This window comes from Artibeus jamaicensis, unplaced genomic scaffold (genome assembly GCF_021234435.1).
Source record: "Artibeus jamaicensis isolate MK-2021 breed Jamaican fruit bat unplaced genomic scaffold, CSHL_Jam_final contig_1284, whole genome shotgun sequence".
Taxonomy (NCBI): domain Eukaryota; kingdom Metazoa; phylum Chordata; class Mammalia; order Chiroptera; family Phyllostomidae; genus Artibeus; species Artibeus jamaicensis.
The window spans coordinates 2,951,818-2,965,857 of record NW_026521249.1 but is presented as its reverse complement, the minus strand read 5'-3'; the positions used below and the strand labels follow the sequence as shown (position 1 = coordinate 2,965,857).

General features: G+C 39.3%; 1 protein-coding gene across 7 annotated transcripts in view; it reads left to right on the top strand.

The window, feature by feature from the left end:
• Window positions 1-13,375, top strand: part of ZRANB3 (zinc finger RANBP2-type containing 3) — a 238,508-nt gene extending 225,133 nt beyond the window's left edge. For 6 of the 7 annotated variants that reach the window (XM_053666886.1, XM_053666902.1, XM_053666908.1 and 3 more), the window contains 4 exons: window positions 2,842-2,952; window positions 4,000-4,402; window positions 10,130-10,261; window positions 12,411-13,375. In XM_053666886.1, coding sequence (XP_053522861.1) covers window positions 2,842-2,952; window positions 4,000-4,402; window positions 10,130-10,261; window positions 12,411-12,509 — 745 coding nt within the window. In that variant the 3' untranslated portion in view covers window positions 12,510-13,375. The remainder of the gene's footprint in view (window positions 1-2,841; window positions 2,953-3,999; window positions 4,403-10,129; window positions 10,262-12,410) is intronic. The other variant, XM_053666896.1, reaches the window with a different exon arrangement.
• Window positions 13,376-14,040: the final 665 nt, after the last annotated feature.

Here is a 14,040-nt window from a genome sequence, read left to right as displayed (position 1 = left end):
TCCGTGCTAAAAACTCTTGCAGGAAAGGTTATTTTTAGTTCTTAAATCTCTGAATAGATTTCTCAGCATCTTTTAAAGTTACTGAGTTAGGTTTCTTAGCTTTTAAACACTGAATAATACCTAAGGCAAGGTTTAATATCCCCTTTCCCCTCAAAGCCAAGAAGCTTTTGATTCCACTTAGAATCCACCAAAATACTTTACTTGAAGTGCTTTTATCAAGGGAATAAAATGGTTGAAGAAATGGGGGCAGGCGAGTTTAAGAACTAAAAGGGCAAGTTAGAGAATTTTAAAAGAATTCACTGTGGTTCTTTATTGCTTTAAGAAAGACACACAGTAGAAATGCAAATGTATGAGAAGACAATCACCCTTAACAGGAGAATGCAAATTTAAAGCTATAATGAGATACCTTGTCACCATTAGCAGAAAAGTTTTTAACTGAAGTACCTTGTGCTGGTGAAAGTGTGTGAAAGCAGGTACTGTCATTCATTGCTGGTGGACCTGTGTGTTGGTACAAACCCACATGAGAACAATGTGTCAACACCTATTCAAATTTAAAATACCCAAGACTTTTGACCTGACAATTCTTCTGGGAATTTATTTTACGTATATTTCATGTGTAGAAACTATCACGGATAGGGATATTTATGACAGCATTGTTTGGGATAGCAGACACCAGAACCACCAAAATGCCCATTAGTCAGAGGCTGATTAGATATATTATATGGTTTATCCAAATAAGGGAATATTGCGATGGTTTGAAAAATAGGGTAACTCTGTATACTACTATGGAGATAAATATATCTGAGATGGATGTTTAGGTAAAGCCATCAAAGTGAATATTAATGTGTATATGATGCTACCATTTTGTTTTTAAAAGTAAAGAGTGTAATGGAGAGTGTCTGCTAATGAGTTCAGGTTTCTTTTTGAGGATAAAATGTTCTGGAAGTAGGTAGTGGTAATGGTTGTACAACCTTGTGAATATACTAAAATGCACTGAATTTAAAAAATTTAAAATGTTAAATTTAGTGGCACAAATTACATGTCAATAAAAATACAGAGATAAGCCCTGGCTGGTGTGGCTCAGTGGACTGAGTGCCAGCCTGCAAACCAAAGGGTCCCCAGTTCAATTCCCAGTCAGGGCACATGCCTGGGTTGAGGGCCAGGTGCCCAGTAAGGGGCGTGCAAAAGGTAACCAAACATTGATGTTTCTCTTCCTCTTTTTCTCCCTCTCTACCCCTCTATCTAAAAATCAATAAATTAAAAATCTTTAAAGAATAAAAAATACAGAGATAAACAAATGGATAACCTATATACACGAAAAATTACCTATTTCTAAAAGAGCCCTGGCTCAGTGGATTGAGTACAGGCCTGCGAACCAGAAGAATCACGGTTCGATTCCCAGTCAGGGCATGTGCTTGAGTTGCAGGCCAGTTCCCAGTAGGGGACACACGAGAGGCAACCATACATTGATATTTCTCTCCCTCTCTCCTTCCCTTCCCCTCTAAAGATAAATAAATAAAATCTTAAAAAAAAACTATTTCTAAAAGGATAACCTAAAAACTAGCAATAGAGGTAGCTTTGGGGGAGGTAAAAGGGATGGAATGGAAGGGACACTTATTCACTATACATACTATTACATGCCTTTTGAATTTTGAAATATGTGCAGTATATATCACCTAATTGAAAAATTATAATACAGTTTATAAGAAGGAAATTGTTCATTATTAAATCTACATTAACATAAAAGAAAATTTCTAAAATTTTACCTACACTTGTACAATTCCATTGTGATTTAACTTTGATTTTATTGTCAAGATCCCAAATGAAGTACTCAAAAATATGAAGAAATTTATATTTAAATTGATTTTTTAAAAAACTACAATCAGTGTTAACTACCAGAGAAACTGGGCCATGCTAATTACAAGGACTTAATTGGGTAATTGCATTTCACCTACTTAAATTCCCTTGTTGCCTTTAATTGGAATAACTTTTCTCTTTCCTTCCAGTCCCTAACCATTGTGTGGTATTGATAGTGTTGTGTAATGAGGTTTTGAATCCCACGTCAAGAGTGGCTTCCCTTTAGTGAATGATTCCACAAACCCCATCTGGGCTGATAATAATGGCAACAACCTTGAGATTATAGAAAATGTGATTGAACCTCTTTAAAAAGAGAATCACTTTACCTGGAATGCTGGCACACACTGTTATAGCTGATCAAGGTGATCCGAGGAACCCTGAAGAGAAGGCCAAGAGGGAGGTAAAAATGCAGTGAGAGATTTTTCTGCACTGCATGCTAAGCTGTATATTTAAGGCTGCCAGTTGTGCGTGTATTTGAGCACTTCTTATTCCTACACCCACTCCTTTTTTTTATCTAAGTGAAAATTGGTACAGAGAATGTCAAATGACTCTTGAGTTTCTTAGAAAAATAAATCTTGAGAAAACTAATGTGGAAGTGTTTCCCACACATGGAGGGAGACCAATGTAAAAGGAGAAAATTTTATTCCCGAACTTTAGCATCACCACACCAAATAGATGTTATCTTGCTTTTCTCCTAGTGCTTTTTACATATTTTTATTGATTTTAGAGATAGAGAAGAAGGGATAAAGAGAGAGAAAGAGAAACATCGATTTGTTGTTTATGCATTTATTGGTTGATTCTTTTATGATCCCCAACTGGGGATCAAACCCACAACCATAGCGTATTGGGATATGACTGATGCTCTAACCAATTGAGCTGCCTGGCCAGAGCTTCTTGTAATGCTTTTGCAAGGAGCACTATGACCATGAAATGGAGAAGCTCTTACAGGAGTGAGGAAATCCTCTTAACATGTCCTTATTTTAGATATATAACCAAAGAAGATGTTGCTGTAGCCTCATTGGACAAGGTGAAGAATGACGGGGGCCACCTCCGTCTGATCACAAAGGAGGCCAGGCCACAAGACACTTCTACAAAGTAAGGTTTACTTACTAGTAGGGCAAAGCAGTACTAAGACTACCCCTTTAAATCTTTGTATTCATTTTTGTAATAATAGTTTACCTTTGTATGGCATCTTACAGGTTATAAAGAGCTTCCACAATACGGTAGTTCTTCAATCCACCTAGCAATCCTGTGAGGCACATGATGTCCCCACCTTAGAAATTAGACACCGGAAGGTTATTTTTAGGGCCCTAAGACCAAGTGGACTAAGTGGCCTGCCCCAGGCCTCTAAGACTCTAGGAAACCTGGGGTCCAGTACAGACTCTGCCCCCCTAAGAGCTCTGAGCTCTTTCTTGCATAAGAAGCTTTTGTTTTAACACTTATAATGAGCAGCCATAGAAAACAGGCAAAGTAGTTCTTGTGATTCCAATGTAGGACTTTTCAACATAATTGAGTAATATACCATTTCCTTTTATTCTAACAAATTGAGTACATGTCCTGTTGTGTTTTATTTCTAATTTTAAGTCAGTCAAACTATGGTTACCTTTAGGAGGCAATATTTAGCAAGTCTTCAGTTCTAATTTCTATCAAAACTTTCTGGCTGCTTGGCTTTGGCACTTTATGGATGCGACTCTGTGTCCTGTAGGCCAGCAGAGCCTGGAAGACAGGGTTCATGAAAGCCTTACTAATGGCCCCTCTGTCCTAAAGAGGCATGTGGCATCTGGAGAACAAGATAGCAATAACTTGGATTTTGATATCACATTAGTCTGTCCTTTTCCAGCCTAAAGAAGCATTTTCTAACTTCTCCAGATGTTTCAAAGTCTGATTGTTTAACTTGAAAATATCTAAATGCTCAAGAGAGGTAGCATATTTGTATTTAAATTAATTTTTTTAAACACACCATTCTTTCCTTTATTTGGAGTATAGAGTGCTGACTGCAGCCACTTCATTTCCACAATGAATCATAGAATCTGTGGGTCCTATGTTTACTGTTTATCAGCATAGAAATTTTGAAGACTTTTATGTGAAGTTATATCTGTTTTGACTAGTGTAAGTATTATTAGCTGTTCTGTTCAATTCTAGAAACTTTCTTGAAGATGGAGCCTGTGTCCCATTTCCAAATTCCTGCCTAGCCCAAGCCGATCACACTGTGAAGCCTTCTACATCCAAGGGCTATTTGCAAGCTGTGGATAATGAAGGAAATGCACTTTGCCTTCTCTGTCAGCAACCCACTTGCCAGACTAAACAAGAGTGTAAAGTGAATGCTTGGGATTCACGGTTTTGCTCTCTGAAATGTCAGGAGGAATTTTGGATTCGTTCTAATAACAGTTACCTACGAGCCAAAGTATTTGAAATTGAACATGGTGTGTGTCAGCTATGTAATCTGAATGCACAAGAACTCTTTTTACGTCTGAGAGATGCTCCTAAAAGTCAGCGGAAAAGTCTTCTGGATATTGCCTGGATCTCAAAGCTCCCTTTAGAACAGGTAAATTATAATCGTGTGACAGATAGGAGGCAGCATTGTACTCAATGATGAATATTGACTTGCTTTCCTTTTAACAGTTTTAACATGGGAATGTTCAAATACACAAAAGTAGAGAGAATAATGAACCCATATACCCATCACCCAACTTGAACAGTTACTAACATTTTGCCTTCGTTTTCATCGATCTCTTACCTCAATTCTTTTTTTTCGCCCTTGCAATAACTTTAAAGCAAATTCTAGACAACATTTCATTTCATCCTCAAATACATTCATTATGTATCTCTCACAGATAGAACTTCTCCCTGTCTCCTCTTCTCCCTCTCTGCCTCTGTCTTTGATTTATAGTCCCATACCCCCAATACCCCTTATCATATCCAACATAATTATAATTTTTTAATTTTAGTCATGCATATTTGGTTTCCCAGATTGTCTCAAAAATATCTTTTTGTAACTGTCTTACTCAAATTAGAACGCAGATATGACCCACACATTGCATTTAGTCATTGTGCTTCTTATGTTCCCTTTAATATACAAGAGGGTCGCCCCAAAAAACAAAATTTATTTATAAAAATTGTGTATTTATTCTTACATGTTTAAATGTCAGTCACCTTCAAAGTACTCTATATTTGATGCAATACACCTATCAAGACGTTTTTCCCACTGATCAAATCAGTTTTTGAACTTGTTAATTTCGATGCCTTTTAATGCTTCTGTCATTTTTGTTACCTCTTTCATATTGGCCAAACATTTCTCTTTGAGAACATTTTTCACCTAGGGAAACAAACAAAAAAAATAGCTTAGGATGAGATCAGGTGTGAGGGAGGGGAGGGCACTGGGGAGTCATACTGGTTTTGATCAAAAGCTGCCCAACATTTAGCGGATATGAGCATATGAGCTTGTAAATCACCCATCATGAAATGGGCAAACGCATTGAGCCTTCAAAAAAAAATTCACTGAGGCCTAACACAGCTCTCACAACGATGCCAGCTGTTACACTGATACAGACGAATTTCTAGAGTACTCACCTAGCAGAAGCTTGTACTACAAGGGGTTTGCCCTCCAGAAGATAATTCTGGTTTCTTTTTGTGTCCCTCCCCTCCCTGCACCCCCCCTGCCGTATATCACCCCATTCTTGTTTTACTGCATTGATTGTTGAAGAAACTGAGAGATTGGCATGTAGGATTTCCACATCCTGGACTTGTCTCCCTGTATTCTCATGGTATTATCTGACATGTTTCTCCATCCCCCTGATTTCCAGAATAATGGTTATAAGATATAGAGGCTTAATTAGATTCTGATTAAACTAATGGGGAAAGGGACCTTAGCAGGTGACACATTGCATCAAGAAGTGCCTGTGACGACCCCCATCTGTTTCCATAGTCGCTGTACCAATTTACATTCCCACCAGCAGTTTACAAGGGGTCCTTTTTCTCCATGTCCTCAATAATATTTTTTAAATCCTCACCCAAGGATATGTTTTTGATTGATTTTAGAGAGGAAGGTGGCAAGGGGTGAGGGGAGAGAAACATCAGTGTGAAGGAGAAACATTGGTTGCCCCCTGCACACACCCCAGCTGGGGATCAAACCTGCAACCTAGGTATGTACCCTGACCAGAGATCAAACGCCCAACCTTTTGGTGTGTGGGAAAATGCTCCAACCAACTGAGCAACTTGGTCAGGGCCCCAATAAATTTAACTTAAAAAAAAAATCCACCGATGGTCCAGTTGTTCTACTTTTCATGATATATTGAGTGACAAATAGCAAACAGATAACCTTAAAATGTAGTTCAGTGCAATGAGAAGGCAACATATATGTTCATCTGTTGTAAAATACAATTTTACTGAAGCAATTTATCACAAAATATTTTTTCTTTTTTTAAATATATTTTATTGATTATGCTATTATAGTTGTCTCATTCCCCTCCCTTTATCTATCCCCCTCCACCCTGCACACCCCCTCCCACTGACATTCCCCCACTTTAGTTCATGTCTGTGGGTCATACTTATAAGTTCTTTGGCTTCTCTATTTCCCATACTACTCTTACCCTCCCCCTGTCTATTTTCACCTACCATCTATGCTACTTATTCTCTGTACCTTTTCCCCCTCTCTCCCCCTCCCACTCCCCTGTTGATAACCTATCATGTGATCTCCATTTCTGTCATTCTGGTTCTGTTCTTAGTTGTTTGCTTAGTTTGCTTTTGTTTTTGTTCTTTTAGGTTCAGTTGATAGATGTGAGTTTACTGTCATTTTACTGTTCATATTTGTTATCTTCTTTTTCTTAGATAAATCCCTTTAACATTTCATGTAATAATGGGTCAGTGATGATGAATTCCTTTCACTTGACCTTATCTGAGAAGCACTTTTTCTGCCCTCCATTCTAAATGAAAGCTTTGCTGGATAGAACAATCTTGGATGTAGGTCTTTGGATTTCATGACTTGGAATACTTCTTTCCAGCCCCTTCTTGCCTGTAAGATCCCTTTTGAGAAACAGCTGACAGTCTGATGGGAACTCCTTTTTAGGTAACTGTCCCCTTTTTTTTTTTTTTTTGATGCTTCTAGTATTCTCTCCTTCATTTTAATCTTGGGTAATGTAATTATGATGTGCCTTCGTGTGTTCCTCCTTGGGTCCACCTTCTTTGGGACTCTGAGCTTCCTGGACTTCCTGGAAGTCTATTTTCTTTGCCAGATTGCTGAAGTTCTCCTTTATTGTTTGTTCAAATAAGTTTTTCACTGGTGGCTGTTCCTCCTCCCCTTCTGGTACCCCTATAATTCGGATGTTGGAGCATTTAAAGATGTCCTGGAGGTTCCTAAACCTCTCATTTTTTTGAATTCTTGTTTCTTCATTTTTTTCTGTTTGGTTGTTTCTTTCTTCCTTCTGGTCCACACCGTCAATTAGAGTCCCAGTTTCTTTCCCATCACTGTTGGTTCCCTGTGCATTTTCCTTTCTTTCCCTTAGCGTTGCCTTCATTTTTTCATCTAATTTGCGACCAAATTCAACCAATCCTGTGAGCATCCTGATCACCAGTGTTTTGAACTGTGCATCCGATGGGTTGGCTATCTCTTCATCATTTAGTTGTATTTTTTCTGGAGCTTTCATCTGTTCTTCCATTTGGGCCATTTTTTTTGTCTCACAGTACCAGCTTTGTATAAGGGGCGGAGCCTTTGGTATTCACCAGGGCGGGGCAACCCCAATGGCTATGCTGTGAAAGCTGTCTGTGGGGAACGGGTCCAGAGGGAACAATGGCACTTGCTCCGCTCTCTGCCAGATTTCAGTCACTTCCCCCACTACCCACAAGCAAAGTGGGCCCTTCTGGTGCTGATTGCTGGGTGGGTGGGCTTGTGTACATTCTGGGACCCTGTGGATCTCTCCAGTGAACTCTCCTGTGAGGCTGCTGCTGCCTCAACCCCCACAGGTGTTTTCAATTGGTTGTTTGAGGCTTTTATTTCCCCGAGCTGGGACCCCAGGTTGCAAGGTCTGCCTCACTCCTCAGTTGTTCCTCCTGGTTCATCTGTGCTTGAATGTGGGATCATCCGCTCTACCAGCCGCTGCCTTGCCCGCCCTGCTCCTCCACCACCACCTTGCTGAGTGTCCTCTCCTCCCGGATGCCTGTCTCCGCCCCTCCTACCAGTCTTGGTGGATGTTTCTTCTGTAACTCCTTGGGTGTTGGACTTCCATACAATTCGATTTTCTGTCAGTTCTGGTTGTATTTTGTTTTTAAATTGTTCTTGTCCTTTTGGTTGTGCAAGGCAGCAGTGTGTCTACCTGTGCCTCCATCTTGGCCTGTAGTCATGACAAAATATTTTTTATTGTTGTTCAATTACAGTTGTCCCAATTTTTCCCCCGTTGCTCTTTCCTGACCACCCACCCCCCACCCCCCTTCCCTCAGTGAGTCCCCACCCTGTGGTCCATTACCAGGGGTTCCTTTACTAGACCCTTCCCCTTCTTTCCCTCTTGTCCCTCTCCCTGCTTCCCTCTGGTCACCATCAGTTTTTCTTAGACTCATTAATATTCACTTTGATTCCCAGAACTCAACTGGATGTCTAATGTTGTGATCTAGTTAGTCTAAATTTCAAGCTAAAGCAAGATATGTAATTTTATAGTGAACTTAATTTTTAAAAAAGTCACTCCTCAGCCACTCTCTGCTCACTAAAATGTTGGATACATTCCTGCCAGTTAGATCATATATTTTTATTTACCTATTTCTGAATTATGATAGAATTAATTAATAAGCATTTCTGCAAAGATGAATTAGCATGGCTTTGAGAACTAGGGAAATACACTACTTTTAAATGGCATCCTGAGTTTCTGAAACATCCTTTGGTCTAATTGTTGAGCGGTATATTGCACCCACCCCAGGTGTGCCACACGGACTCTAGTTATTGTCTGCTGCCTTGGCAGAGGCTTCCAGAAGACACACGATGAAAGAATTCAAGGACATCCTGAAAGCAGCCTGTCCGGGACTGCAGAAGGAACTTAATACACGTAAAGCAGAGTGCTCGGAGGAGAGGGAGCACCACGGGGCTCAGGTGGGACAGGAGCAGTCCGAGAGGGAGTGACTCTTTCAAGAGGTGAATTTAGGATGTTGAAGACTGGCCCCAAATGAATTGTTAATTACTAGAAAGGAGAAAGGAACACCTTCTGGATCATAGAGTCTGTCAGAATATAGACTGTTCAAAGCAAAAGAATTGGTTATAAAAGGTAGTACCAAAATGGACTTTTTCCCTAAGAATTTGCCATTTGCTAGATGCATAAGACTGCCATTTTTAGTTGCTTCTAACAATGCCAACCACAGCTGGACAAAGTCTACTGCTCCAGATTGCTGCCACTTGGGACGTCCCTCAGGCTGGGCACTGTTATCATGTCCCTGTGCCATCATGGGTCTGACAAGCTTCCTTACAAGTGCTTCAGAGCTACGACACAGGTTCCCACGGCTGTCAGCTGTGAAGTTGGTTATAACGTCTTCCTTGTTCAGGACCAGGAAAAATAAAACCAACCTTCACACTCATCCTCATGATATTTAAACAACTGCACATCTATGCTGTGAGCTGGTTTTACTACCTTACGTAAAATGTTAAAATACTTTCCATTTGAATGTAGGTCATCATTGGTTAAATATAAAGTGTGTATATGTGGACTGGCCTAAATCATGCCTGCTTTAAATGGACATCTTTGTTTATTCAAAATATGCAACTTATAGAGGTTTGTTCTCAAAATACTGTACCAGTGCATGTTACTTGGGAGATTCCCAGGTGAATAGCATAAAAATTCCAAGTGATAGCTATTAATATTAAACTGTCATTGGTATAGTAACAAATGCATTTAGGTCAACAATTACAGATTGTTCCAGTCAGTAATATTCAGAACTTTTAAGTTACTAACCTGCTCTTATTCATTTCTCAGTTTTGTTTTAGTGACTATATAAAGTATCTCCAAAGTGCAGAAGCAACTGATTTTTCCCACTCTGTCAGGAGTGTTGGTATTTCATACCTGCTTGTAATTTTTCAAAATGGGTTAGGTAAGGAAAAAATAACTTTTTCAGGAATACGTTTTATTGGTTTCTAATTGCTAACCTAAGGCTTTTTCCTATCCACACAAAAAAAAGCTATAAAAAGACATTCTAATGTATTTTCCCTGTGATTTTGCTGTATAAACATGATTGCACAATGCAAAACCAACAGTTCCCACAGTGTATGTAAAAAGGTGCTGATCTTGTGTTCTTATTGCAGCTTAATGAAATGATAAGAAACCCAGGGGAAGGGCATTTCTGGCAGGTGGACCACATCAAGCCAGTGTTTGGTGGAGGAGGACAGTGCTCCCTGGACAACCTGCAGACTCTCTGCACAGTCTGCCACAGAGAGGTCAGTGAGGCTCTCAGTCACATCCTACCCCATCCTGGGACATCAGTTATTCATCGTGCACACAGGCGTGGAAGGTGCTGTGGGTGAATCCATATCCCTGGTTTGGGATCCAAAATGCATTTTATTTCTTTCATCACCTAACACTTTGTTTCCTCTCAAGGCCTAACTTCTCAGTCACAGATGAAAGGGAAGCTGCTTCCCTTCTCATTTATTCTAGAACCAGGAAATTTCATACCACCTAGATGAAAATGAATACAGTGTACAATTTGCATATTTCTTGAAAAGACGCAGACCCTCAATCTAGAAGTTCGGTGAATGGGGGCAGTAACATATGTTTGCATTTGCAGCTAAGGATGTCCTTAAATGTCTAAGAACGTTAATAAATCATCTCTGGGACCAACTCAATTCAACATTGCAAACAGTACATTCCTGGCCAAAGTATGAAATCCATTAACCTTGGCACATCTTTGAGCAATTACTTGTTGCTTAAAACAAGAGGAAAAAAATGACACAGTGGCCCTGACCAGCTTGCTCAGTGGGTTGGGCATCATCCCGAAAAGCAAAAGGTTGCCGGTTGGATTCTGGCCAGGGCACATGCCTGGGTTGCAGGTTCGATCCCTGGTCAGGGCGTGTAGGAAAGCAACCTATCGATGTTTCTCTCTCATGTTGATGTTTCTCTCCCTTTCTCCCTTCCTTCCCCTCTCTCTACAAATAAATAAAATCTTTATTTAAAAATGACATAGTATTGTTTATCAACTAGGATGAAGTTTTAACAGCCAGCCCAGCAAAAGGAAGTCATATCTGCCCATTGAGATAGTCTTAAAAAGAAGCATATATTCAATATACAAGTCTGTATCTAATTTTTTTTTCACTTAGGGCAGACTTAAGCATTTTCTCATGTTTCTGTAATAAGCATTCACAATGTTTATTGTCTAAAATGGCTGCACATTATTCTATTGAGTAGATCTGTACCATAGTTTTTTTAGCCATTCCCACACTGATGAACATTAAAGTTATTTATTCTTTTTAGTTCTTATATATAATGTTGCCAAGCACATTTTTTTATGTTTTGAGGTCATTCCTTAAGATAGATTCTCAGATCTAAAATATCACTAAGTCAAGTGTGGTTATTTTTGAGGCTGGTATTTTCATCTCCAAGCTGTTTTCCGAAGGTTTACACTGTCAGGCTGCTCCCTGGTGTCAGGGAAGGAGAGCGCTCCCTGAACTGCGTTCGTCAGTGCCCACGTGCTGGGGGGAGAATGGCCGCCACCATTTTGCTTACTAAAGACCCTGCTGTTCATGAAAATCCCGTTCAATTGTATTTACAGTTTTGAGGTCTGTTCAGATCCTTTGCCAGTATTCATATTGTATGAGCATTTTCTTAGCCTTCTTTTAATATTTTAGGCTCCTCTTTTCACAAACATAATTTTTACATAAATAGGATTATGTCATATAGTTAGGAGTTTTGTTTTCAGTTTGAACACTCTTTGCTTTCCTCGCCTTTCTACCTGGATCACTTCAAGTGTACATGGACTCCAGTTGGGGGAAATGTCTTCTGATTTCTCGTCTGTTCACATTGCTGGCACATTTGAGACCAATAAGAGAATTAAGACACAGCAAAATAAAATGCTACCCTTTCTGTAATCACTTTTCAAGCTCTCATGAAAATTTTTATTTGTGGGGATGGCAGAATTCAGTTCTTTTCTATCTCATTTGGTTTTTCTATATTGGTTTGGCTGTCGGATTGGGAATTCCAAAGAAGAAGGAGGAGGTGAGCCTTGTATGCACTGCATTCTAGAAAATTCCAAAAAGCCTTCCAGACTCCCACTTGAATGAAGAGAATCATAGCCTCCTCCCCTCAACCTCAACTGAAGGATTCTCAGATCTCATTGGGTAGCAAGACGTCCCCCAAAGCTTGTGTTTTCTCCTCAGCATCTGGTCTTAAGTGAACCTACAGTGTCGGGGCCCTGAGCAGAGCACTTGGGTCCTCTGCTTGTGGTTTGGTAACCCCCAGAGGGCAAAGCACTGGTAAGTATATGTGGGGATACTGTAGTTTTTTCCAGACTAGCAAAATAGAAAGAGTTTTTGACTTTCTATAGCTAGTACTTTTTCCCCAACATGTGAACACATTCCTATTTTTACCTTTTAGAGAACTGCCAGACAAACCAAGGAAAGGAGCCAGGTGAGAAGACAGTCTCTGGCAGCAAAGCACGGATCTGACATCATGCGATTTTTGGTGAAGAAATGAAGTGTAAAAATCTTGAATGGATGACAAATGGTTTACATGTGGAGGAATGTAACTCAAGTTTTTTCGTGTTTATCTAATATTTTAAGAGTAGAAATTTTCAGACAATCAAGGATTCAACTTCCCTTTTCATATTAAATGCTTTTAGTGTTCACTGCCTTTTTAAAGTACTTAACAGAAATCCTGAGATGTGGTACTAAATATAGTGATCTTCTCAATTTCATACAGACTCAGTTATGTCTCAGTAAGGTTTTGTTAAGCCCTCATTTCCCCCTTCTATACCTTAATCATGGTATTATGCAAAGATGGTATTTGAAAAATATAGTCTCAATTACTTGCAACTGCTACTGGATTAGGATTGGTTCTGGACTGCTGTGCATATAAAATGGAACACTGCAAAACCATAAGGGAAATTTGGGAAGCGAATATCATTATTCACGAATACTGGGTGAAGTGTGACGGGCCTGCTTAGTATGCAGGAGAGACTCTTGTTCACTAAATGCCTCCAAAAAGGGCTTGGGATACACATTTTGACTGTTTCTTTTTTGTTATATTTCTTAGCCAGCTGTCTTTATTGAAACAAATGCTTTTGAAAATAAGGTAATTGGACCCCTGCTGTTTGTGGACAGTTCCCGAGTTCTGGGTAAAATAACTATTAAAAATACTTAAAACTAAAAACATAAAATTTAAAATACCACGTAAACTTCAATAATTAGTTTGTTCTCATTCATAAAACTAGACTGGCTGTCATAGCACCTTTTGTGTCCTGATTATCACTTTTTGTTTTTAAAATTCTGTCTTATTAAAAGTGTATTCCTGGTACCTGATTTAAAAGAAGCGATGATGATTAAACACTTTATATTAAAGCATGATCAGACTGAGATATGTGTTTAAAAATAAAATGTAATCGATACAAAAAAGTAGAAGGGTGATGATGAAATAAAACCAGAGCACAGTCCTATAATATGTCAGAGTCATGAAAGCAGAGAATGAGAACTACACAAAATACAGGTTGAAGGAAGAATTATATTCACAAAAGACCTGTTTGTAAATACTGTATGGATGCAACCTTGTTAGTGACTCTCCAGTTTTAATCAGTATCTTATGTTTTACAATGTAGATGACTTCTTTTTAGAAAGACTATACACATGAATTTTCCTTTTAGAGTTTTTATTAAGTTTATAACTTTCACTGTATAAGATCAAAGAGTATTGTTTACTTCACAAATTAGGTTGGACTTTCTTTGGCCTTTTTTCTGTTTTGCTGGTCAGCCTCTAAAGATTTTTGCCTCATTGCCAGGGTTACCTAGGATTCCTCACAGTTGAGAGCTAAGAGATCCTCACACTGCTTTTCCTGCAGCACAGCGTGTTTGCAAGTGAGACTTTGGTCTAAGTAGGTCAGGTTTGAGTGGAGCTTGCTCTTTAGAGCAAACCAGGGTGGTGGTTCTGGGGAGCACATTTTCAGATGCAGGAACTATGTGATGGTTTGAGGTGAAATGACCCCGAAGGTGGTCTACTCTTGGCCAGACTTCAAA